General features: G+C 46.4%; 1 protein-coding gene across 1 annotated transcript in view; it reads left to right on the forward strand.

Moving 5' to 3' along the window:
- CDHR1 (cadherin related family member 1) overlaps positions 1 to 25,262 on the forward strand; it is a 181,057-nt gene that overhangs the window by 20,566 nt on the left and 135,229 nt on the right. Inside the window, exons 3-4 of the mRNA XM_044300029.1 lie at positions 9,133 to 9,278; positions 21,056 to 21,106. Coding sequence (XP_044155964.1) covers positions 9,133 to 9,278; positions 21,056 to 21,106 — 197 coding nt within the window. The remainder of the gene's footprint in view (positions 1 to 9,132; positions 9,279 to 21,055; positions 21,107 to 25,262) is intronic.

The following is a 25,262-nucleotide window of genomic DNA, read 5'->3' on the forward strand; positions in this document are numbered from 1 at the left end:
AGCCACTGATTGGTCTGTTGTTCCATGCTGTTCCATGCCCGTCCTCAGCTCCTGCGCGGTGTGGGTTTTTCCCCCCAAACAGATGAGTTTCAAAACAGCATGCTGTCATTTCCCCCTGGCTGTGCTGAAGTTGGTGATGAAAGTGTTACGCTGACCAGATGAGCAGGCGGTAGAGGATGAAGCAGAGTAGGAGGCAACAGGAAGCAAAGAGAAACGTCCTGCAATTATCATTGGCGGAACGACATGCGCCAAACTGCTATCGGCCTCATGCCCAGCCGCCTCTGCATTTACCCAGTGTGCAGTTAGGCAGATATAACGTCCCTGCCGGTGCTTACTGGTCCACGTATTGGTGGTTATGTGGACCTTGACACATATGGCGTTACGCAGTGCACATCTAATTTTGTCCGCCACTTGGTTGTGCAGGGTGGGGATGGCTCGCCTGGAAAAGCCACTGCCATTAGTTTTTAAAAGTCTCCTTCTCCACCAGATGGAATGACAGCATTTCAAAGGCCAGGAATTTTAAAATGCTGTCATTCAGGGCCAGGGATCGCGGATGGGTAGGGGGGTGCTTCCTCTTTCTCTCAGTGTTTGGGAGATGGATAGCTGAACACTTCCATGGGACATTGTGAAGATGCTTGGTGACGTTGACGGACGAGGTGGCGGACATCCTCTCTTTGTGGAGTGGCAGGTGCCCCTGTCACTCCAGAGCAGAAGGAAGAGACCGAGAGGGACCAGGAGGAGCCTGAGATCGTTTGTGGTTTTTGAGGTGTTAACTCCACTGCAGCTCGTGCTTTGCATTTAGTTGCCTGGTCATGCAGGTGGTGCTTAGGTTTAGAATATTTATGCCTCGCTTCAGGCTCTGATTGCACAGCATGCAAACCACTCGCGTTTTGTCGTCAGCACATTGTCTGAAGAACTGCCACGCCAAGGTACTCCTTGGAGCTGGCTTTGGTGTAGTATCAGGCGTACTGGCTAGGAGACAGACACTGCTCCCTCTTCCTCTGAACTGCACACTTCACTCGTATGACCTTGATTCCATGTGGGGTCTAGGACCTCATCATCCTCCACATCATCTTCTACCCAGTCTTCAGCCCTGCCCTCCTTGCCGGTCTGCAAACTGCAGAAAGCTGCAGCAGTTGGCACCTGTGTTTCATCATCAGCAGAGATGTGCTGCGGTGGTCCTCCCATGTCCACATTCTGAAACATAAGTGGTTGGGCATCAGTACACTCACTCTCTTCCACTTCTGAAGCAGGGCTATGTGGACAGCCCTCGGAAACCCTGCCAACAGAGTCATCAAAAAGCATAAAAGACTGCTGCATGACTTGGGGCTCAGACTGCTTGGCTGATGTGCAGGGGGTGAGGTGAAAGACAGATGCCCATGGGCTGCAGGTGCCAACTCAGCAGGGGACCAGGTGGGAGACAATGTGAAGGAACTAGAGGCACTATCAGCCACCCAATCTACTACTTGTTCTGGCCTCACCATTCGTACACCAGTATTCTGGAATACAAAATAATGCTGAACGTTCTGTCGCCTACATGCACCCGAGGAAGGTTTTTCATTTGGGCGTGTAGCTGGCACAGATCGACCACATCCTTTCCCTGCAACAGGAGCTTCACCAACCCCAGCAGCACCACGAAGAGGACCATCTCACATATTTGATGCTCTGATCATTCTTTGAGGTCACCCTCTGAGCTAACTAAACAGACAGATTAACTATATGATTTTCCCTGTCGCGTATGCAGTGCAGCTGTACTTCACGCATTAAATTGGTATATGATGCGCACCTAACTAACAGATGTATGAACTATATTATTTGCACCTAACTAACAGACGGAAAATCGTTTTGTTTTTTTACACAATAAAAGCACAGAGAGCTATGGGGACTAGATATATTGGATGTGCTAGCGGCGATCTAGCAGCCCATGTCCTCAGCTCTATACCCAAAATCCAGGTTACAGTTCCCTTTAAAGCCAAACTCAGCTGTGGATCATAAAGTATAGAGGACAGATACTATCTCTCTTCTTTTTTAATCCACTCCTGGTTTTGGCTCAAACAACTTCATCAGAAAACTCAGTCTAAGGCCTCATGTACATGATAGTAGCAGGTCCGTGGTCATATTGTGGCCCGTGGTGCGGAACAGAGGCATGGATCGGAAGCCCAGAGTGCTTCAGAGTTCTTCCATGGGTTTTCTGTCTGTGTCTCCTCATTGCAAAATAGTAGTGCATACACAACTTTTTTGCAGTGCGGACCATCGGATGTCAATCGTGGACCCTATTCAAGTGAATGGGTCTGTGTCCGCAGACAGCGGGCACGCGGTAGGTGCCTGTGCATTGTAGACTGCAATTTGCGGTCCACAGCATGGGCATAGCATGAGTCCTAAGGAGTGTTCACACAATATATTTTCCTGGCAGAATTTGGCATGTATTCCACACGAAAAAGTCCTTTCTTGATGAGGTCGTGGCTGTAAACCGTGACATGAAGACTAGCATAGCCTCCAATTGAAAACAATAAGAGGTGGATTCGAAGCAGCTGCATGGCAGATTTTTGGCAAAGAACCTATGCCAAACTGTCTGCAAAATACGCAATTTGAATGGCCCCTTAGTGTAGCAAATTCATTTCAATAAGTTTTTATTCGATTTTTAAAATAAAAGAACAGATAACAAAGAACAATACCTGTGTGCCGAGGTATACAGCATAAGTCAATGTACAGATAAATCTGAATTATCAAATTAAGGCAGAATGGTACAAAACAGCATGCAAGGATGCTCCTCAATAAATGACGGCCAGGATCAGTGATCTCTATGAGGCCCTTTCACTAACAAATCTCTTCATATTGGGATCCTTCAGCACCATCATTCATATGAGACCATGGTGTTTACTGAGCATAAAATATCACCTAGTGTCGGGATAGTACAGCTCTTCCAATTTCTGGCTATGGCGATTTTTGTTGCTAAAAACACATGCGCTGCAATAGTGCCCGCTGATATAATAATGCTATGAAGCTCTATAAAAAACAAACCTAAGGCTGGATTTGGTGAAATCACTGTCCCGACTGCTTTAGAGATAAATGCAAAGACCAAGAACCTTACAGTTTTTAAGTTAAGCCAAGACCATAAGATATGCAGTACTTCTCCCCTGTCTCCACACTGTCTCTAACATAGATGAGAAGTCCCCGGATATATAATGCTGAGCTGCATGGGAGTGTGGTACCACCTCAGCACTGTTTCATACATGTTTCATGGCCATAGACCAATTAGCATTAGGTCGAGCTCCCCCTTCATGCTAGGTATGGAGCCGATTTAACAAATTGTCCTTTTGAGCCTAACATGGAGTACAGAGGCCTGATGAAGAAGTCACACTATAAAAGATAGATTAGTGAGGAGTCACTATGTGGAGAAAAGGAGTAGTAATTGGTTACAAGAAAGGAGACCTAAGAGCAATTTTAGTGGTGGCAATTGTTCTTTCTGCCAGTACAATTTACAAGGTAAAGCTCTTAATTTTGGAGGGATTTAACACAAGGTGACCAGTTTTATTAGATGTATTAGTATATTTGTAGTATATGTAGTGTTATGCCAATGTGGACATTTTTACATTGGGAAATCAGAAGTATGTATGAAAGATTTAGAGAACATGTCAAATTAATCAGGTCAGGAAAAGGATGCCCCAGATTGATTGATCACATAAGAAATTAACATGGCGGGGACTTTAGATCTCTTAGTTTTGCAGGTATTGAGTTAGTATCATGTCCACCACAGGGGGAGAGATAGACATCGCCTCCTGTTACAAAGAGAAGCAATGTGGATTCTACGCACTGGATCTATGGGCCCTTTAGGGCTTAATGATAAAATGAGTTAACCCCTTAGTGACCACCCATATGTGTTTTTACTGACGTAAACAAAGGGGGTTTTAGCTAAACGGCTGGCTTTAATCAATCATTACATGTACTTAAAATTGTGCATTAAAATCTATAACTTGTCCTGCAAAAAATAAGACCTCATACAAGTACATTTATGAAAAAACAAAAAAGTTCTAGCTCTTGGAATGCAATTTTTAAAAAATGTGCTTGTTCACTAAGGGGTTAAGTGTATTCCTTTTATTTTTTATTTTTTTTGTAATGCATTTATTTTTATGTATAATGTTCAGCATACATCGAGTCAGGGGGAGGGTTATGTCTTTGAACTTCATGGCGACCCTGCGTAGAGACTTAGTAGAGCATGTATATGCGTGCTGACGTCAGTGGCCTGAAGAAGTGTGTGTTGTGCGAAACGGCCATCGCCATTTTTGTACACTGTGTGTGAGCTGTCTTGCCCCGGGACTTGTTACTTTTATCCTTGGAGGAAATAAAGGACTTTGTTTATTATACAGTGGTGAGTGCCGCCTATCCATTCTCTACATTTACTGCACATAATGCTGAGCTGCATGGGAGTGTGGTACCACCTAAGCACTGTTTTCATACATGTTTCATGGCCATAGACCAATGAGCATTAGGTTGAGTTGCCCCTTCCATGCTAGGTATGGAGCCAATTTAACAAATAGTTCTTTTGAGCCTAACATGGAGTACAGGGGCTTGATGCTCTTTAATGTCCCAGTCAGTGTCACCCACAGATCAAAGGGAGACTTGGTGGCTGTAACCAAGAAAGGTTCATCCATCTGCAATAAATGGCATATACGGAGCAGGGGAGCACCCAGGAATTTTGTCTAGGGGGGGTCCGAAAGGCAAAAAAATATGGCATGTGTAGTGCTCTGTGCTAATTAAATTTTTCAAAGCCCCCTTTATATTTAAAAATGCAGGGAAGGGGTGTAGTGTGTTGCTCTGATTCTTTTACTTGGCGATTCTAAAAGCTCTGTAGGAAAAACATTTTTTAGCCCCGCCCATTATTAAAAGCCCCTCCTACATATAATAGGCCACTCCCAACAAACACTGTACAGCTGACATTCTATAGTTGCGGCCTGTCTCTACACATCATACGGAGAGAGGGGGAGGTCTGTCCTGGCTGCACTGCCTGCTTCACATTATACAATAAACAGCAGGCTACAGCTCCTCCGCTCTCCTCCCTCCCCAGATCTGCCACCCGCCCGTGGCCTGCTGCCCCCCTTGACCATCCTCATCCAGCTCTGAATCCTCCTTCTGCAAATGGAAGGGGGAGGAGCCGGAGCATCTCCTCTCCTACATAGCGCCCCATACCTCTTACATCCAGTGATGTCACCTTTGTTGTAGATGTTCTCTTTCTTTATCTTCTCCATTCAGACCAGACCGCCATGATGATTTTTTTTAGCCATTTCCCATCTCTGCAGAGATTAACAAACAGACATTAGTTTCCCACATTTCCATCATCTTCACATCTTCTGAACACCCTTTCCTGCCACCCCCAATACTGTGCCCGCTGTACCCCCAATACTATACTGCAGAAACAGTCCCCCTGGAAATACTACTACCACACAGATAGTGCCCCAATACTGTGCCCGCTGTGCCCCCAATACTATACTGCAGAAACAGTCCCCCTGGAAATACTGCTACCACATAGATAGTGCCCCAATACTGAGCCCGCTGTGCCCCCAATACTATACTGCAGGAACAGTCCCCCTGGAAATACTACTACCACACAGATAGTGCCCCCTTCAACAATTATTGGCACACAGTGCTCTAAAATAATAGCTGCGCCCAGACATTAATAGTATAAAGATAATATCACCCAAAAATTATTGTGCTAAGCTGATACTGTGGCAGGGTGCCCCCCAAAGTAACAGGGCTCCCCAAAATAGAAATAATTCTCTGCCGGAGTACACAGTAGTAATAATGCCCCTATAGTGCCCATACTAGTAATCATGTTCCTCATAGCCCCCCAGTATTAGCAAAGCTCCGCATAATACCTCCTAGTACTAATAATTCTCCCTACAATATGACAGTACATAAAATACCCCTACTTAGTGCCCGCTGTTGAGCTAATGTCCCCATAATGTATGCCAGTATAAAATACCCCTATATAGTGCCCCAGTAAATGCCCTCATAGTGCTCCTCTCCCCCTTCCCCATAGTGTCCCCCATAATATGCCAGTAAAAAATGCCCCTTCTAAGTGCCACCATATGCCCCAATAGTGCTCCTCTCCCCCATAGTGCCACTCTCCCCTATAGTGCCTACCATAATGTGCCAGTAAAAAAATGCCCCCTTAGTGCCACCAGATGCCATAATGCCCCATAATGTGCCAATAAGAATAAAGGCCCCTTTAGAGCCCCCACTTCCCCTTAGTGCCCCCAAATAATGCCCCTATAGTGCCACCAGATGCCCCATAGTGCCATTCTCCACTATAGTGCCCCCATAATGAGTCAATAAAAAAAAAGCCCCTTTAGACCCCCCAGATGCCCCCATAGTGCTCCTCTCCCCCATGGTGCCGCCCCATAATGTGCCAGAAAAAAATGCCCTTTCAAAGTGCCACCATATGCCCCAATAGTGCTCCACTCCTCCATAGTGCCTCCCATAATGTGCCAGTAAAAAATGCCCCCTTAGTGCCACCAGATGCCATAATGCCCCCATGTGCCAATAAGAAAAAAAGGCGCCTTTAGAACCCCCACTTCCCCATAGTGCCCCCAAATAATGCCCCTATAGTGCCACCAGATGCCCCCTAGGGCCGTTCTCCCCTATAGTGCCCCCCATAATGTGTAAAAAAAAGCCCCTTTAGAGCCCCCATAGTGCTCCTCTCCTCCATGGTACCCCCAAATAATGCCCCTATAGTGCCACCAGATGCCCCATAGTGCCGTTCTCCCCTATAGTGCCCCCCATAGTGTGTAAAAAAAAAAAGCCCCTTTAGAGCCTCCATAGTGCCCCCCCATAATGCCTCTCCCCCATGGTGCCCCCCCCCATAATGTGCCAGTAAGAAGTGCCACCCAAAAAAAAAGTACCACCAGATGCTCCCCAGTTCTCCCCTTTAGTGCCCCCATAGTGCCCATCCCCCCCTCCAAAAAAAAATTAAAAAAATACACTGATACTTACCTCCATCAGCAGCGATGTGATGCAGGCCTCTTCCGGCCTGTGTCCCTGCTGTGTGCTGCCCGGCTCAGGCGGCGCGATGATGACGTCATCGCGCCCGTGAGCCGGCCTCTAATAGGCTGCAGGCATTAGTGCCTGCGGCCTATCAGAAGAACAGGGGAGGGACACACCTCACCCTCCCCTGCTCTGCCGCAGCACAGGCATCTGTATCTCTGTCCTAAGGACAGCGATACAGATGGATTAGATATGGAGATGAGCGCTTCCACAATGGAAGCGCACATCTCCTACTGCGCCCCCGGCCCCCCCACCACCGCCGCCGTAATTACATCCAGGGCCGCACCGCCTGTGGTGATCGGCGAAGCGGCCCTGAAGGATAAAAAAATAATAATTTGGGCTGGTTGTTCTAGGGGGGTCCAGACCCGCTGGACCCCCCCTGTAGGTGCGCTACATCATCGGAGAGGGCATTATAGGCGTCTATCAGCTGATTGTGTAAGGATGGAAAGTCACCCATTTTGGATTCCACATGCTAGAACTTGCCATCTAATTCTTCCACTGTAGACTGAATTGGAGTCATGAGTTGTGTCAGGTTGGCTGTCATAAAAGTACTAAATGCCATTAAAATCTCTTTTAATAGATTGCCAGATGCTGGCAAGTCTGATATGTGAAAGTCTTGAAATGCCTCAGCTAATGTCAGAGAGGTAGACTTTGCTGCAGAATGACTGGTATCTGCTGTTGTAGGGGAGCCCTGCCTTCTGGGCTTTCGCTTGGCCGGGTTGGCAGACTTTGTCGGTGGGAGTGAAGGTGTCACATCCTGTGGAGAAGCTAAGCCTGTATCCATCACCGCTAGTTGATCATTATGTGTCCCAGGCAGAGACACTAGAGAGAGGTGCAGGGAGGCAGATAAGGCCAGCGGGGTAGTATGCAGGACAGAGCCCTGTTGCTGACAGTGCTGCAGTCTAAAATTGGAGGAGGAGGAGTGCGCGCTAGACCCAACGCTATCTTTGGCTCGCTCATGCTGGAAGAAAAAGTCCAGTTTTCCTTGTGTCCTGTGGCTTTTCTTGTCTCTCAGCATCTTTTGCATAATTGAAGGGTCCCAGGAAATGAGCAGGATCGTTGGGTCTAGCAAAGCCTACCAGGCTTTGCTAGGAGTTGTCGCTGCTGTGGAGATGGAACCTAGCAGTTATGCTGCCATCTCTCTCGACTGCCTGGCCACTCTCCCTAGTGTAGCAAATTCAAACTTTACTCAATGCAACCATTTGATGTTATGCAAGGTAGAGGTTAGAGGTAAATGTACTTTTCCAACTTGGGGGGTCTAGAGGGACTTGATATCGCCGTTTGCTTCTATGTCTCGTTCTCACAACCGAAAACAACCGCCAGAAGTACAATCGGGGCATCCTTGGTGTAGTGTGAGTCGATGTGTGCGCAATTCCTCCAAAATAACATCACAGAGACGTTCTCAAGTAGGATCCAATAATATGCCTGCTTCCAACAGCTAGGCAAGGTTTATTTATACCAGAAGATGGAAGGCAGTCTTACAATCATGAACAATGGGGAGACAGGTTATGGTATGAAGTGATTGGCTGGAAGGCGGTCTTCTAATCATGACCAATGGGGAGACAGGTTATGGTATGAAGTGATTGGCTGGCGAAGATATGAATGATTGCGCGAAGTTTGCACACTTATTTGCACCCCTTTCCGTTGCCGCGCTTATCCTCGTGGATGACGAAACCTTTGTTCGACGGTCCCCATCCCTCCCGCCTCAGCCGCCGCCACTGCACTGGTATCCTGCAGTAATACCAGGCCAAGCACAAATCAGCTACAGGTCGGGACGACCAGACCATCGCACAAAAGTTTCTGTGCAGATGCGAATGAATCTGCGCATCTCCATAGGATAGATGGCGACCATACAGCGAACAATAATTTTTCCACAACAGACTAGATTGGCAGAAGAGGCACCTTGGATAAACTAAAATTTAAGACCTTGTTTTATGACACTGTTTCACTGGAAGTAAAAAAAGAATGGGGTCCTAATAACCCTATATTATGCATTTAGTGTATATATTAGTTTTTTTTTCACCTTCATTTGTATTGTGTTTGTGTGATTTTATTACATTTATTCATACTACACTTTATTTTTCTGTACAGGTGCATTCATCTATACATTGAATGGCACTGATCCTGAAGGCTATCCAGTGACTTATGGTTTAACCTTTGAACCTGGATCAAAGCGTTATTTTTCCATTGACCCTATCAATGGAAACATCACAGTGATTGAAGAGCTAGACCGAGAGGTACATAAATACAAGCCTTGTATAATTTAGGATGTCTTTAAATATCTACAACTTTTTATTGCTATGAATAAAGCCTATGCCCTATGAGCCTGCAGTCATACAGCATTCCCTTCCATCTGTCCTTTACCTCTTGCTAACGTACTGTACATTCAGTAGCAGATAGGAGTATGGCTGCAGGATTACACTACACAGCCAGTAAACATAGAGAATCACAGGTCTGTGTAGGTGCTGTGAACATATTGTGTATGATGTTTAAAACTATTTGTAAATTTGCTTAAATGATTTTGTTTACTTGAAATGTATTCCTTTGTCTTACTTTTCTTATCTACATATTCCTTCTGAATGATTTCAAATGTGCTTAAAACTTAGTTCTTACTTAGATTTTAATGCTTTTAGTTGGTAAGTAGAGTTGAGCGAACACCTGGATGTTCGGGTTCGAGAAGTTCGGCCGAACATCCCGGAAATGTTCGGGTTCGGGATCCGAACCCGATCCGAACTTCGTCCCGAACCCGAACCCCATTGAAGTCAATGGGGACCCGAACTTTTCGGCACTAAAAAGGCTGTAAAACAGCCCAGGAAAGAGCTAGAGGGCTGCAAAAGGCAGCAACATGTAGGTAAATCCCCTGCAAACAAATGTGGATAGGGAAATGAATTAAAATAAAAATTAAATAAATAAAAATTAACCAAAATCAATTGGAGAGAGGTTCCATAGCAGAGAATCTGGCTTCCCGTCACCCACCACTGGAACAGTCCATTCTCAGATATTTAGGCCCCGGCACCCAGGCAGAGGAGAGAGGTCCCGTAACAGAGAATCTGTCTTCATGTCAGCAGAGAATTAGTCTGCATGTCATAGCAGAGAATGAGGCTTCACGTCAGCCACCACTGCAACAGTCCATTGGCATATATTTAGGCCCAGCACACACACAGGCAGAGGAGAGAGGTCCCGTAACAGACAATCTGGCTTCATGTCAGCAGAGAATCAGTCTGCATGTCATAGCAGAGAATCAGGCTTCACGTCAGCCACCACTGCAACAGTCCATTGGCATATATTTAGGCCCAGCACACACACAGGCAGAGGAGAGAGGTCCCGTAACAGAGAATCTGGCTTCATGTCAGCAGAGAATCAGTCTGCATGTCATAGCAGAGAATGAGGCTTCACGTCACCCACCACTGCAACAGTCCATTGGCATATATTTAGGCCTAGCACACAGGCAGAGCAGAGAGGTCCCGTAACAGACAATCTGGCTTCATGTCAGCAGAGAATCAGTCTGCATGTCATAGCAGAGAATGAGGCTTCACGTCAGCCACCACTGCAACAGTCCATTGGCATATATTTAGGCCTAGCACACAGGCAGAGCAGAGAGGTCCCGTAACAGACAATCTGGCTTCATGTCAGCAGAGAATCAGTCTGCATGTCATAGCAGAGAATCAGGCTTCACGTCAGCCACCACTGCAACAGTCCATTGGCATATATTTAGGCCTAGCACACAGGCAGAGGAGAGAGGTCCCGTAACAGACAATCTGGCTTCATGTCAGCAGAGAATCAGTCTGCATGTCATAGCAGAGAATGAGGCTTCACGTCACCCACCACTGCAACAGTCCATTGGCATATATTTAGGCCTAGCACACAGGCAGAGCAGAGAGGTCCCGTAACAGACAATCTGGCTTCATGACAGCAGAGAATCAGTCTGCATGTCATAGCAGAGAATGAGGCTTCACGTCACCCACCACTGCAACAGTCCATTGGCATATATTTAGGCCTAGCACACAGGCAGAGCAGAGAGGTCCCGTAACAGACGATCTGGCTTCATGTCAGCAGAGAATCAGTCTGCATGTCATAGCAGAGAATGAGGCTTCACGTCAGCCACCACTGCAACAGTCCATTGGCATATATTTAGGCTTAGCACACAGGCAGAGGAGAGAGGTCCCGTAACAGACAATCTGGCTTCATGTCAGCAGAGAATCAGTCTGCATGTCATAGCAGAGAATGAGGCTTCACGTCAGCCACCACTGCAACAGTCCATTGGCATATATTTAGGCCCAGCACCCAGGCAGAGGAGGGAGGTCCCGTAACAGACAATCTGGCTTCATGACAGCAGAGAATCAGTCTGCATGTCATAGCAGAGAATGAGGCTTCACGTCACCCACCACTGCAACAGTCCATTGGCATATATTTAGGCCCAGCACCCAGGCAGAGGAGGGAGGTCCCGTAACAGAGAATCTGTCTTCATGTCAGCAGAGAATTAGTCTGCATGTCATAGCAGAGAATGAGGCTTCACGTCAGCCACCACTGCAACAGTCCATTGGCATATATTTAGGCCAAGCACCCAGGCAGAGGAGGGAGGTCCCGTAACAGAGAATCTGTCTTCATGTCAGCAGAGAATTAGTCTGCATGTCATAGCAGAGAATGAGGCTTCACGTCAGCCACCACTGCAACAGTCCATTGGCATATATTTAGGCCCAGCACACACACAGGCAGAGGAGAGAGGTCCCGTAACAGACAATCTGGCTTCATGTCAGCAGAGAATTAGTCTGCATGTCATAGCAGAGAATGAGGCTTCACGTCAGCCACCACTGCAACAGTCCATTGGCATATATTTAGGCCCAGCACACACACAGGCAGAGGAGAGAGGTCCCGTAACAGAGAATCTGTCTTCATGTCAGCAGAGAATTAGTCTGCATGTCATAGCAGAGAATGAGGCTTCACGTCAGCCACCACTGCAACAGTCCATTGGCATATATTTAGGCCCAGCACACACACAGGCAGAGGAGAGAGGTCCCGTAACAGACAATCTGGCTTCATGTCAGCAGAGAATTAGTCTGCATGTCATAGCAGAGAATGAGGCTTCACGTCAGCCACCACTGCAACAGTCCATTGGCATATATTTAGGCCCAGCACACACACAGGCAGAGGAGAGAGGTCCCGTAACAGAGAATCTGTCTTCATGTCAGCAGAGAATTAGTCTGCATGTCATAGCAGAGAATCAGGCTTCACGTCACCCACCACTGCAACAGTCCATTGGCATATATTTAGGCCCAGCACCCAGGCAGAGGAGGGAGGTCCCGTAACAGAGAATCTGTCTTCATGTCAGCAGAGAATTAGTCTGCATGTCATAGCAGAGAATGAGGCTTCACGTCACCCACCACTGCAACAGTCCATTGGCATATATTTAGGCCTAGCACACAGGCAGAGGAGAGGTTCATTCAACTTTGGGTAGCCTCGCAATATAATGGTAAAATGAAAATAAAAATAGGATTGAATGAGGAAGTGCCCTGGAGTCCAATAATATATGGTTATGGGGAGGTAGTTAATGTCTAATCTGGACAAGGGACGGACAGGTCCTGTGGGATCCATGCCTGGTTCATTTTTATGAACGTCAGCTTGTCCACATTGGCTGTAGACAGGCGGCTGCGTTTGTCTGTAATGACGCCCCCTGCCGTGCTGAATACACGTTCAGACAAAACGCTGGCTGCCGGGCAGGCCAGCACCTCCAAGGCATAAAAGGCTAGCTCTGGCCACGTGGACAATTTAGAGACCCAGAAGTTGAATGGGGCCGAACCATCAGTCAGTACGTGGAGGGGTGTGCACACGTACTGTTCCACCATGTTAGTGAAATGTTGCCTCCTGCTAACACGTTGCGTATCAGGTGGTGGTGCAGTTAGCTGTGGCGTGTTGACAAAAGTTTTCCACATCTCTGCCATGCTAACCCTGCCCTCAGAGGAGCTGGCCGTGACACAGCTGCCTTGGCGACCTCTTGCTCCTCCTCTGCCTTGGCCTTGGGCTTCCACTTGTTCCCCTGTGACATTTGGGAATGCTCTCAGTAGCGCGTCTACCAACGTGCGCTTGTACTCGCGCATCTTCCTATCACGCTCCAGTGCAGGAAGTAAGGTGGGCACATTGTCTTTGTAGCGTGGATCCAGCAGGGTGGCAACCCAGTAGTCCGCACAGGTTAAAATGTGGGCAACTCTGCTGTCGTTGCGCAGGCACTGCAGCATGTAGTCGCTCATGTGTGCCAGGCTGCCCAGGGGTAAGGACAAGCTGTCCTCTGTGGGAGGCGTATCGTCATCGTCCTGCCTTTCCCCCCAGCCACGCACCAGTGATGGACCCGAGCTGCGTTGGGTGCCACCCCGCTGTGACCATGCTTCATCCTCATCCTCCTCCACCTCCTCCTCATCCTCGTCCTCCTCGTCCTCCAGTAGTGGGCCCTGGCTGGCCACATTTGTACCTGGCCTCTGCTGTTGCCAAAAACCTCCCTCTGAGTCACTTCGAAGAGACTGGCCTGAAAGTGCTAAAAATGACCCCTCTTCCTCCTCCTCCTCCTCCTCCTGGGCCACCTCCTCTTCCATCATCGCCCTAAGTGTTTTCTCAAGGAGACATAGAAGTGGTATTGTAACGCTGATAACGGTGTCATCGCCACTGGCCATGTTGGTGGAGTACTCGAAACAGCGCAACAGGGCACACAGGTCTCGCATGGAGGCCCAGTCATTGGTGGTGAAGTGGTGCTGTTCTGTAGTGCGACTGACCCGTGCGTGCTGCAGCTGAAACTCCACTATGGCCTGCTGCTGCTCGCACAGTCTGTCCAGCATGTGCAAGGTGGAGTTCCACCTGGTGGGCACGTCGCATATGAGGCGGTGAGCGGGAAGGCCGAAGTTACGCTGTAGCGCAGACAGGCGAGCAGCAGCAGGATGTGAACGCCGGAAGCGCGAACAGACGGCCCGCACTTTATGCAGCAGCTCTGACATGTCGGGGTAGTTGTGAATGAACTTCTGCACCACCAAATTCAGCACATGCGCCAAGCAAGGGATGTGCGTCAAATTGGCTAGTCCCAGAGCTGCAACGAGATTTCGCCCATTATCACACACCACCAGGCCGGGCTTGAGGCTCACCGGCAGCAACCACTCGTCGGTCTGTTGTTCTATACCCCGCCACAACTCCTGTGCGGTGTGGGGCCTGTCCCCCAAACATATGAGTTTCAGAATGGCCTGCTGACGTTTACCCCGGGCTGTGCTGAAGTTGGTGGTGAAGGTGTGTGGCTGACTGGATGAGCAGGTGGAAGAAGAGGAGGAGGAAGCCGAGAAGGAGGAGGTGGCAACAGGAGGCAAAGAATGTTGCCCTGCGATCCTTGGCGGCGGAAGGACGTGCGCCAAACAGCTCTCCGCCTGGGGCCCAGCTGCCACTACATTTACCCAGTGTGCAGTTAGGGAGATATAGCGTCCCTGGCCGTGCTTACTGGTCCACGTATCTGTGGTTAGGTGGACCTTGCCACAGATGGCGTTGCGCAGTGCACACTTGATTTTATCGGATACTTGATTGTGCAGGGAAGGCACGGCTCTCTTGGAGAAGTAGTGCCGGCTGGGAACAACATACTGTGGGACAGCAAGCGACATGAGCTGTTTGAAGCTGTCTGTGTCCACCAGCCTAAATGACAGCATTTCATAGGCCAGTAGTTTAGAAATGCTGGCATTCAGGGCCAGGGATCGAGGGTGGCTAGGTGGGAATTTACGCTTTCTATCAAATGTTTGTGAGATGGAGAGCTGAACGCTGGCGTGTGACATGGTTGAGACGCTTGGTGACGGAGGTGGTGGTGGTGGTGTTGGTGGTACATCCCCTGTTTGCTGGGCGGCAGGTGCCAACGTTCCTCCAGAGGCGGAGGAAGAGGCCGAGGCGGCAGCAGCAGAATAGGCCGAGGCAGCAGCAGCAGAAGAGGTAGCAGGGGGAGCCTGAGTGACTTCCTTGGTTTTAAGGTGTTTACTCCACTGCAGTTCATGCTTTGCATGCAGGTGCCTGGTCATGCAGGTTGTGCTCAGGTTCAGAACGTTAATGCCTCGCTTCAGGCTCTGATGGCACAGCGTGCAAACCACTCGGGTCTTGTCGTCAGCACATTGTTTGAAGAAGTGCCATGCCAGGGAACTCCTTGAAGCTGCCTTTGGGGTGCTCGGTCCCAGATGGCGGCGGTCAGTAGCAGGCGGAGTCTCTTGGCGGCGGGTGTTCTGCTTTTGCCCACTGCTCCCTCTTTTGCTACGCTGTTGGCTCGGTCTCACCACTGCCTCTTCCTCCGAACTGTGAAAGTCAGTGGCACGACCTTCATTCCATGTGGGGTCTAGGACCTCATCGTCCCCTGCATCGTCTTCCACCCAGTCTTGATCCCTGACCTCCTGTTCAGTCTGCACACTGCAGAAAGACGCAGCAGTTGGCACCTGTGTTTCGTCATCATCAGAGACATGCTGAGGTGGTATTCCCATGTCCTCATCATCAGGAAACATAAGTGGTTGTGCGTCAGTGCATTCTATGTCTTTCACCGCTGGGGAAGGGCTAGGTGGATGCCCTTGGGAAACCCTGCCAGCGGAGTCTTCAAACAGCATAAGAGACTGCTGCATAACTTGAGGCTGAGACAGTTTCCCTGGTATGCATGGGGGTGATGTGACAGACTGATGGGGTTGGTTTTCAGGCGCCATCTGTGCGCTTTCTGCAGAAGACTGGGTGGGAGATAATGTGAACGTGCTGGATCCACTGTCGGCCACCCAATTGACTAATGCCTGTACCTGCTCAGGCCTTACCATCCTTAGAACGGCATTGGGCCCCACCATATATCGCTGTAAATTCTGGCGGCTACTGGGACCTGAGGTAGTTGGTACACTAGGACGTGTGGATGTGGCAGAACGGCCACGTCCTCTCCCAGCACCAGAGGGTCCACTAACACCACCACGACCATGTCCACGTCCGCGTCCCTTACTAGATGTTTTTCTCATTGTTATGGTTCACCACAACAACAAATATATTATTTGGCCCAATGTATTGTATTCAAATTCAGCGGGATATAAATTTGAGGCCTAGTATTTAGGCGCTGGGTGACCGGTATGGATTTAGTGACAGAATTAGACTTGGAAATGCACAGAAGCGTGTGTGTGAAGTTATTCTGAATGACCCTATGTGCACCTTCAATATGATCTACCCTTTTAGGGATAGATTTCAAATAGCTCTGATATAGCAGAAACGACTAAATTATGAAATTGCTAAATTGGGAATTGTATTTCAACCCAGAACAAAAAATGTGCTTTGACGGACACTAAATAACTTTCCCAGCCACAACAGGACAGCGGTAACGAGAGATTTAGCGGGATATAAATTTGAGGCCTAGTATTTAGGCGCTGGGTGACAGGTATGGGTTTAGTGACAGAATTAGATTTGGAAATGCACAGTAGCGGGTGTGTGAAGTTATTCTGAATGACCCTATGTGCACCTTGAATATTATATACCCTTTTAGGGATAGATTTCAAATAGCTCTGATATAGCAGAAACCACTAAATTATGAAATTGCTAAATTGGGAATTGTATTTCAACCCAGAACAAGAAATGTGCTTGAACGGACACTAAATAACTCGCCCAGCTACAGCACTAGGGACAGATTTAGCTGGATATAAATTTGAGGCCTAGTATTTAGGCGCTGGGTGACAGGTATGGGTTTAGTGCCAGAATTAGACTTGGAAATACACAGTAGCGGGTGTGTGTGAAGTTATTCTGAATGACCCAATGTGCACCTTGAATATTATATACCCTTTTAGGGATAGATTTCAAATAGCTCTGATATAGCAGAAACCACTAAATTATGAAATTGCTAAATTGGGAATTGTATTTCAACCCAGAACAAGAAATGTGCTTGAACGGACACTAAATAACTCGCCCAGCTACAGCACTAGGGACAGATTTAGCGGGATATAAATTTGAGGCCTAGTATTTAGGCGCTGGGTGACAGGTATGGGTTTAGTGCCAGAATTAGACTTGGAAATACACAGTAGCGGGTGTGTGTGAAGTTATTCTGAATGACCCAATGTGCACCTTGAATATTATATACCCTTTTAGGGATAGATTTCAAATAGCTCTGATATAGCAGAAACCACTAAATTATGAAATTGCTAAATTGGGAATTGTATTTCAACCCAGAACAAGAAATGTGCTTGAACGGACACTAAATAACTCGCCCAGCTACAGCACTAGGGACAGATTTAGCTGGATATAAATTTGAGGCCTAGTATTTAGGCGCTGGGTGACAGGTATGGGTTTAGTGCCAGAATTAGACTTGGAAATACACAGTAGCGGGTGTGTGTGAAGTTATTCTGAATGACCCAATGTGCACCTTGAATATTATATACCCTTTTAGGGATAGATTTCAAATAGCTCTGATATAGCAGAAACCACAAAATTATGAAATTGCTAAATTGGGAATTGTATTTCAACCCAGAACAAGAAATGTGCTTGAACGGACACTAAATAACTCGCCCAGCTACAGCACTAGGGACAGATTTAGCGGGATATAAATTTGAGGCCTAGTATTTAGGCGCTGGGTGACAGGTATGGGTTTAGTGCCAGAATTAGACTTGGAAATACACAGTAGCGGGTGTGTGTGAAGTTATTCTGAATGACCCAATGTGCACCTTGAATATTATATACCCTTTTAGGGATAGATTTCAAATAGCTCTGATATAGCAGAAACCACTAAATTATGAAATTGCTAAATTGGGAATTGTATTTCAACCCAGAACAAGAAATGTGCTTGAACGGACACTAAATAACTCGCCCAGCTACAGCACTAGGGACAGATTTAGCTGGATATAAATTTGAGGCCTAGTATTTAGGCGCTGGGTGACAGGTATGGGTTTAGTGCCAGAATTAGACTTGGAAATACACAGTAGCGGGTGTGTGTGAAGTTATTCTGAATGACCCAATGTGCACCTTGAATATTATATACCCTTTTAGGGATAGATTTCAAATAGCTCTGATATAGCAGAAACCACTAAATTATGAAATTGCTAAATTGGGAATTGTATTTCAACCCAGAACAAGAAATGTGCTTGAACGGACACTAAATAACTCGCCCAGCTACAGCACTAGGGACAGATTTAGCGGGATATAAATTTGAGGCCTAGTATTTAGGCGCTGGGTGACAGGTATGGGTTTAGTGCCAGAATTAGACTTGGAAATACACAGTAGCGGGTGTGTTTGAAGTTATTCTGAATGACCCAATGTGCACCTTGAATATTATATACCCTTTTAGGGATAGATTTCAAATAGCTCTGATATAGCAGAAACCACTAAATTATGAAATTGCTAAATTGGGAATTGTATTTCAACCCAGAACAAGAAATGTGCTTGAACGGACACTAAATAACTCGCCCAGCTACAGCACTAGGGACAGATTTAGCGGGATATAAATTTGAGGCCTAGTATTTAGGCGCTGGGTGACAGGTATGGGTTTAGTGCCAGAATTAGACTTGGAAATACACAGTAGCGGGTGTGTGTGAAGTTATTCTGAATGACCCAATGTGCACCTTGAATATTATATACCCTTTTAGGGATAGATTTCAAATAGCTCTGATATAGCAGAAACCACTAAATTATGAAATTGCTAAATTGGGAATTGTATTTCAACCCAGAACAAGAAATGTGCTTGAACGGACACTAAATAACTCGCCCAGCTACAGCACTAAGGACAGATTTAGCGGGATATAAATTTGAGGCCTAGTATTTAGGCGCTGGGTGACAGGTATGGGTTTAGTGCCAGAATTAGACTTGGAAATACACAGTAGCGGGTGTGTGTGAAGTTATTCTGAATGACCCAATGTGCACCTTGAATATTATATACCCTTTTAGGGATAGATTTCAAATAGCTCTGATATAGCAGAAACCACTAAATTATGAAATTGCTAAATTGGGAATTGTATTTCAACCCAGAACAAGAAATGTGCTTGAACGGACACTAAATAACTCGCCCAGCTACAGCACTAAGGACAGATTTAGCGGGATATAAATTTGAGGCCTAGTATTTAGGCGCTGGGTGACAGGTATGGGTTTAGTGCCAGAATTAGACTTGGAAATACACAGTAGCGGGTGTGTGTGAAGTTATTCTGAATGACCCAATGTGCACCTTGAATATTATATACCCTTTTAGGGATAGATTTCAAATAGCTCTGATATAGCAGAAACCACTAAATTATGAAATTGCTAAATTGGGAATTGTATTTCAACCCAGAACAAGAAATGTGCTTGAACGGACACTAAATAACTCGCCCAGCTACAGCACTAAGGACAGATTTAGCGGGATATAAATTTGAGGCCTAGTATTTAGGCGCTGGGTGACAGGTATGGGTTTAGTGCCAGAATTAGACTTGGAAATACACAGTAGCGGGTGTGTGTGAAGTTATTCTGAATGACCCAATGTGCACCTTGAATATTATATACCCTTTTAGGGATAGATTTCAAATAGCTCTGATATAGCAGAAACCACTAAATTATGAAATTGCTAAATTGGGAATTGTATTTCAACCCAGAACAAGAAATGTGCTTGAACGGACACTAAATAACTCGCCCAGCTACAGCACTAGGGACAGATTTAGCTGGATATAAATTTGAGGCCTAGTATTTAGGCGCTGGGTGACAGGTATGGGTTTAGTGCCAGAATTAGACTTGGAAATACACAGTAGCGGGTGTGTGTGAAGTTATTCTGAATGACCCAATGTGCACCTTGAATATTATATACCCTTTTAGGGATAGATTTCAAATAGCTCTGATATAGCAGAAACCACTAAATTATGAAATTGCTAAATTGGGAATTGTATTTCAACCCAGAACAAGAAATGTGCTTGAACGGACACTAAATAACTCGCCCAGCTACAGCACTAAGGACAGATTTAGCGGGATATAAATTTGAGGCCTAGTATTTAGGCGCTGGGTGACCGGTATGGATTTAGTGACAGAATTAGACTGGGATATGGCCAAAAAATAAACAGACTATTGCTGGTTAAATGCACTTGGTGTGACAGCTTCACCCTGATGTAGGCTTTAGCCAAAAAACAACCACACCATTGAGGGTTAAATGCACTTGGTGACAGGCGCAGCTTGCCCCTGATTTAGTATATGGCCAAAAAATGAACAGACTATTGCTGGTTAAATGCACTTGGTGTGACAGCTTCACCCTGATGTAGGCTTTAGCCAAAAAACAACTACACCATTGAGGGTTAAATGCACTTGGTGACAGGCGCAGCTTGCCCCTGATTTTGTATATGGCCAAAAAATGAACAGACTATTGCTGGTTAAATGCACTTGGTGTGACAGCTTCACCCTGATGTAGGCTTTAGCCAAAAAACAACCACACCATTGAGGGTTAAATGCACTTGGTCGCAGCTTGTGCTGGCGCACCACAAGACACAAAATGGCCGCCGATCACCCCAGAAAAATGTGACTGACAAACGGTCTGGGCAGCCTAAAAACAGTGAGCAATTGAGGATCAGCAGCTCAATGATCCACAGCTGCAGATCGATCAGTTAATCAAGTCCTTTGGAGGAGTTAATCTGCCTAATCTCGCCCTACTGTCGCAGCCGCAACCTCTCCCTACGCTAATCAGAGCAGAGTGACGGGCGGCGCTATGTGACTCCAGCTTAAATAGAGGCTGGGTCACATGGTGCTCTGGCCAATCACAGCCATGCCAATAGTAGGCATGGCTGTGATGGCCTCTTGGGGCAAGTAGTATGACGCTTGTTGATTGGCTGCTTTGCAGCCTTTCAAAAAGCGCCAAGAAAGCGTCACAAAAGCGCGAAGAAAGCGACGAACACCGAACCCGACTTTTACGAAAATGTCCGGGTTCGGGTCCGTGTCACGGACACCCCAAAATTCGGTACGAACCCGAACTATACAGTTCGAGTTCGCTCATCCCTATTGGTAAGTACAAAAAATATATTTGCTACATTTTTTATTCTTAGTATTTCATTTTTGATACTTACAGAAAGAAGATGAGATTGAGGCAATTGTCAGCATATCAGATGGAATAAACAAGGTAAGTGTAAAGGCCTTAAAGGGTATTATGGCTAGAACAAGCTATCTAGATCCCATGGATAGGAACTAATGCTTCTGTAGGGAAGCTGACATATGGGAGCCCCATTAATCACAAGAGGGGGTGGTCACGTGGCCCTGTGTGAACTGACTAGCAAGTTGAGTATGAACACAGCGATTCTATATATCTATAAGTGTCTGTCAGTGATAGAGGAGTCATTTCTTGGCAATCTTCAGCAGTCCCATAGACTACATACATGGCTGCTATGGGGCTATGGTGAGACGGCCTGGTGCTGAACTCATTCTCCTGCTTCACCAGGAAACAATACAATTTTTCTGCAGCCACCAGTAGGTTGATTTTTATAGTTTACATTCAGTTAAATGATAACTGTATACATTCCTATGCAGTGAGCTCCCTCTAGTGGTGGCTGCAAGCTGACAGTTTTATAATACATTGAGGAGAAGCAGAGGATTTAGAGCTTTGTGAGGGATATTTATCAATGTATTTATTCCAGTCGTCTGGGGAAAATACACTGAGAAACATGGTGTTCAGAATGAGCACATATTCATAAATCACTAGTTCTACTTTTTCCAACTTAGAAGTCAGGAAAAGTAGTTGAGACAAGGTATGTTTCTTTTAAAAAATTATAAATAAGGCAGAAATCTCATGGCCCTTACTATGTTTTGCTTTTGGACCCTCTGAAATCTGTGTTTGCCCCTGAAAATGACTGTTGATGGAACATCATGTGACCAGTCCATCCATCAGCAGCCTCCCCTGCCTTACAGAGGTGAACTAGCACATGCACAGTCCATCTGCAGTGTATGACTATGGAGGCGACTGATGGATGAGAATGGTCACATGACCCTTCATCAGCAGGTATTTTGGGATTTCAGTACCAGGCTGCAGGTAAGAAACAGTGCTCCAAAACAACAATTAAGCATATTAAACAATCAAGTAACAGTGTTTCATTAGCTACCTTTATGTGCTGTTCCCTGCAGCAATGAAGATATAGTGGCCAACCCTTTGAACTACAGACTTTGCTAAAGAGACTTTGTCCTAGAATATAAAGTATTACACAAATAGCTTAAAAGACATTACTGGAAAGAAATTAATTTAGACCACTACCTCCAAACAATATGTAATAAAGTGCAGGTGCACACTACTATAGCTCACATGCAAAAGCAAACAAAAGTACAGTCAGGTCAATAAATATTGGGACATCAACACAATTGTAATATTTTTTGGCTCTATAGACCACCACAATAGATTTGAAATGAAACAAACAAGATGTGCTTTAACTGCAGACTGTCAGCTTTAATTTGAGGGTATTTACATCCAAATCAGGTGAACGGTGTAGGAATTACAACAGTTTGCATATGTGCCTCCCACTTGTTAAGGAACCAAAAGTAATGGGACAATTGGTTTCTCAGCTGTTCCATGCAATGGGTAGGGAGAAGAGGAAGAAGCCGCGTCACTCACCGGAGTAGATAAGTAGTGGTTACTTTATTCAAGCTTCCTTAGAAGACCATACATGAAGGAGCCAGGGGCAGACACACTGTTGCAAGCGGCGACGGCCGTTTCGCGCGTGGGATCGCGCTTCCTCGGGCCGCTGTGTACGTCATTGTGCAAGCTTGCGCTTTATACAGGCGGACTTAGGAGCGGCCGGCACCGTCAGCCACAGCTGTGCACCCGTGAATCAATGACATAAGTTAAAAACATATCGACAGCGGGTGCCAATGTGGATACTGGAAACCAAATGTTAAACATAAATGAAATGCAGATTGCACAACAATGCCCATATCAAGCGGGTCACAGCCGCAGTCTCATGCATGGACGTCGGAGGGGGTAAAGACACAGCAATACAGATGCAAATATGATTAAGTACATTGTAATTCATACATTGATAACATTCGTGCTACTGCAGAGCGTGGGTACAAGAAAGTCGCATTGCTAGAAGATCGCATTGCAAAGAAATCGCATTGCAAGAAATCACATTGAAAAAAATCGCATTGCGAAAAAACAACAATCGCCCCTCTATATCGAACGCATCTGATTTACAAGAACACTGACATATCGTTCTTATAATTCATACCCGCCGCTCCCATCGCCCCAGTTTGCATAATCCACCCACTGTGTCTCAGCAGCCCTCCATAAGGCTGCGAAATTAGATCGTAATTCCCTGCTTATGGAGGGAAGATTTGATGCCAAACCCTTACTCCTTGCGTTATCCTTCCAATACAGTCCTGCCACTGAAGTAATTAGACAAGCAATCAATCAAAACTGGGATTTATTGAAGGGGGACTCTTCTCTCAGCAATCTCACAAATAATAAACCGTTGGTCACATTTAGAAAGTGCCCCACGCTTAAGGATAAGCTCGTCAGGAGCGCATTTAATATGCCCAAAGACGAGACCTTGCTCAAGAAGCCCCGAGGCAACTTCAAATGTGGCCACTGTTCATTTTGTGCATTGAACAACTGCAGCATAGATCTACAGATAGGGGGAATAAAACATACTGTACGTGAATTTATTAACTGCCGCACGTCTTATGTGGTATATGTAGTTTTTTTCCCCTGCAAACGTTTTTATATAGGCAAAACAATTCGCCCCCTATTCGAACGCATCCGTGAACATGTCGGTTCCATACAGTCGGGCAGAGGTAACCCACATCTTGTTGATCACATCCGTACCGCCCACGATGCCCATCCGCGTTGCCTCTCCTTTGCGGGGGTTGAGCATGTCCGTCCCATCCTTAGGGGAGGTGACCGGCATCGCTTGCTCCTGCAGAGGGAGGCAAGGTGGATTATGCAAACTGGGGCGATGGGAGCGGCAGGTATGAATGATAAGAACGATATGTCAGTGTTCTTGTAAATCAGATGCGTTCGATATAGAGGGGCGATTGTTGTTTTTTTGCAATGCGATTTTTTGCCAATGCGATTTCTTTGCAATGCGATCTTCTAGCAATGCAACTTTCTTGTACCCGTGCTCTGCAGTAGCTCGAATGTTATCAATGTATGAATTACAATGTACTTAATCATATTTGCATCTGTATTGCTGTGTCTTTACCCCCTCCGACGTCCATGCATGAGACTGCGGCTGTGACCGGATTGATATGGGCATTATTGTGCAATCTGCATTTAATTTTTGTTTAACATTTGGTTTCCAGTATCCACATTGGCACCCGCTGTCGATATGTTTTTAACTTATGTCATTGATTCACGGGTGCACAGCTGTGGCTGACGGTGCCGGCCGCTCCTAAGTCCACCTGTATAAAGCGCAAGCTTGCGCAATGACGTACACAGCGGCCCGAGGAAGCGCGATCCCACGCGCGAAATGGCCGTCGCCGCTTGCAACAGTGTGTCCGCCCCTGGATCCTTCATGTATCGTCTTCTAAGGAAGCTTGAATAAAGTAACCACTACTTATCTACTCCGGTGAGTGCTGCCACTTCTTCCTCTTCTCCCTACCCATTGCATACTTGGTCTTAACCTCAGTGTCGCTGAGCACCACAGAGTGGAGTACATCGTACCACACCAGCGGTTTCTCATTACTGCAGGCTACATCAGTGCAGGCAGTGCCGCCTGTACTTCTTTCCTCACACGTAGGAATTCTCAGCTGTTCCATGGCCAAGTGTGTTATTCCCTAATTATCCCAATTACAATGAGCAGATAAAAGGTCCAAAGTTCATTTCAAGTGTGCTATTTGCATTTGGAATCTGTTGCTGTCAACTCTCAAGATGAGATCCAAAGAGCTGTCACTATCAGTGAAGCAAGCGATCATTAGGCGGAAAAAACAAAACAAACCCATCAGAGAGATAGCAAAAACATTAGGCGTGGCCAAAACAACAGTTTGGAACATTCTTAAAAAGAATGGTGAGCTCAGCAACACCAAAAGACTCGGAAGACGATGGAAAACAACTGTGGTGGATGACCGAAGAATTATTTCCCTGGTGAAGAAAACACTCTTCACAACAGTTGGCCAGATCAAGAACACTCTCCAGGAGGTAGCTATATGTGTGTCAAAGTCACACATAAGAGAAGACTTAACCAGAGAAAATACAGAGGGTTCACCACAAGATGTAAACCATTGGTGAGCCACAAAAACAGGAAGGCCAGATTAGAGTTTGCCAAACGACATCTAAAAGAGCCTTCGCAGTTCTGAAA

The sequence above is a fragment of the Bufo gargarizans genome, chromosome 6, assembly GCF_014858855.1.
Source record: "Bufo gargarizans isolate SCDJY-AF-19 chromosome 6, ASM1485885v1, whole genome shotgun sequence".
NCBI classification, from domain to species: domain Eukaryota; kingdom Metazoa; phylum Chordata; class Amphibia; order Anura; family Bufonidae; genus Bufo; species Bufo gargarizans.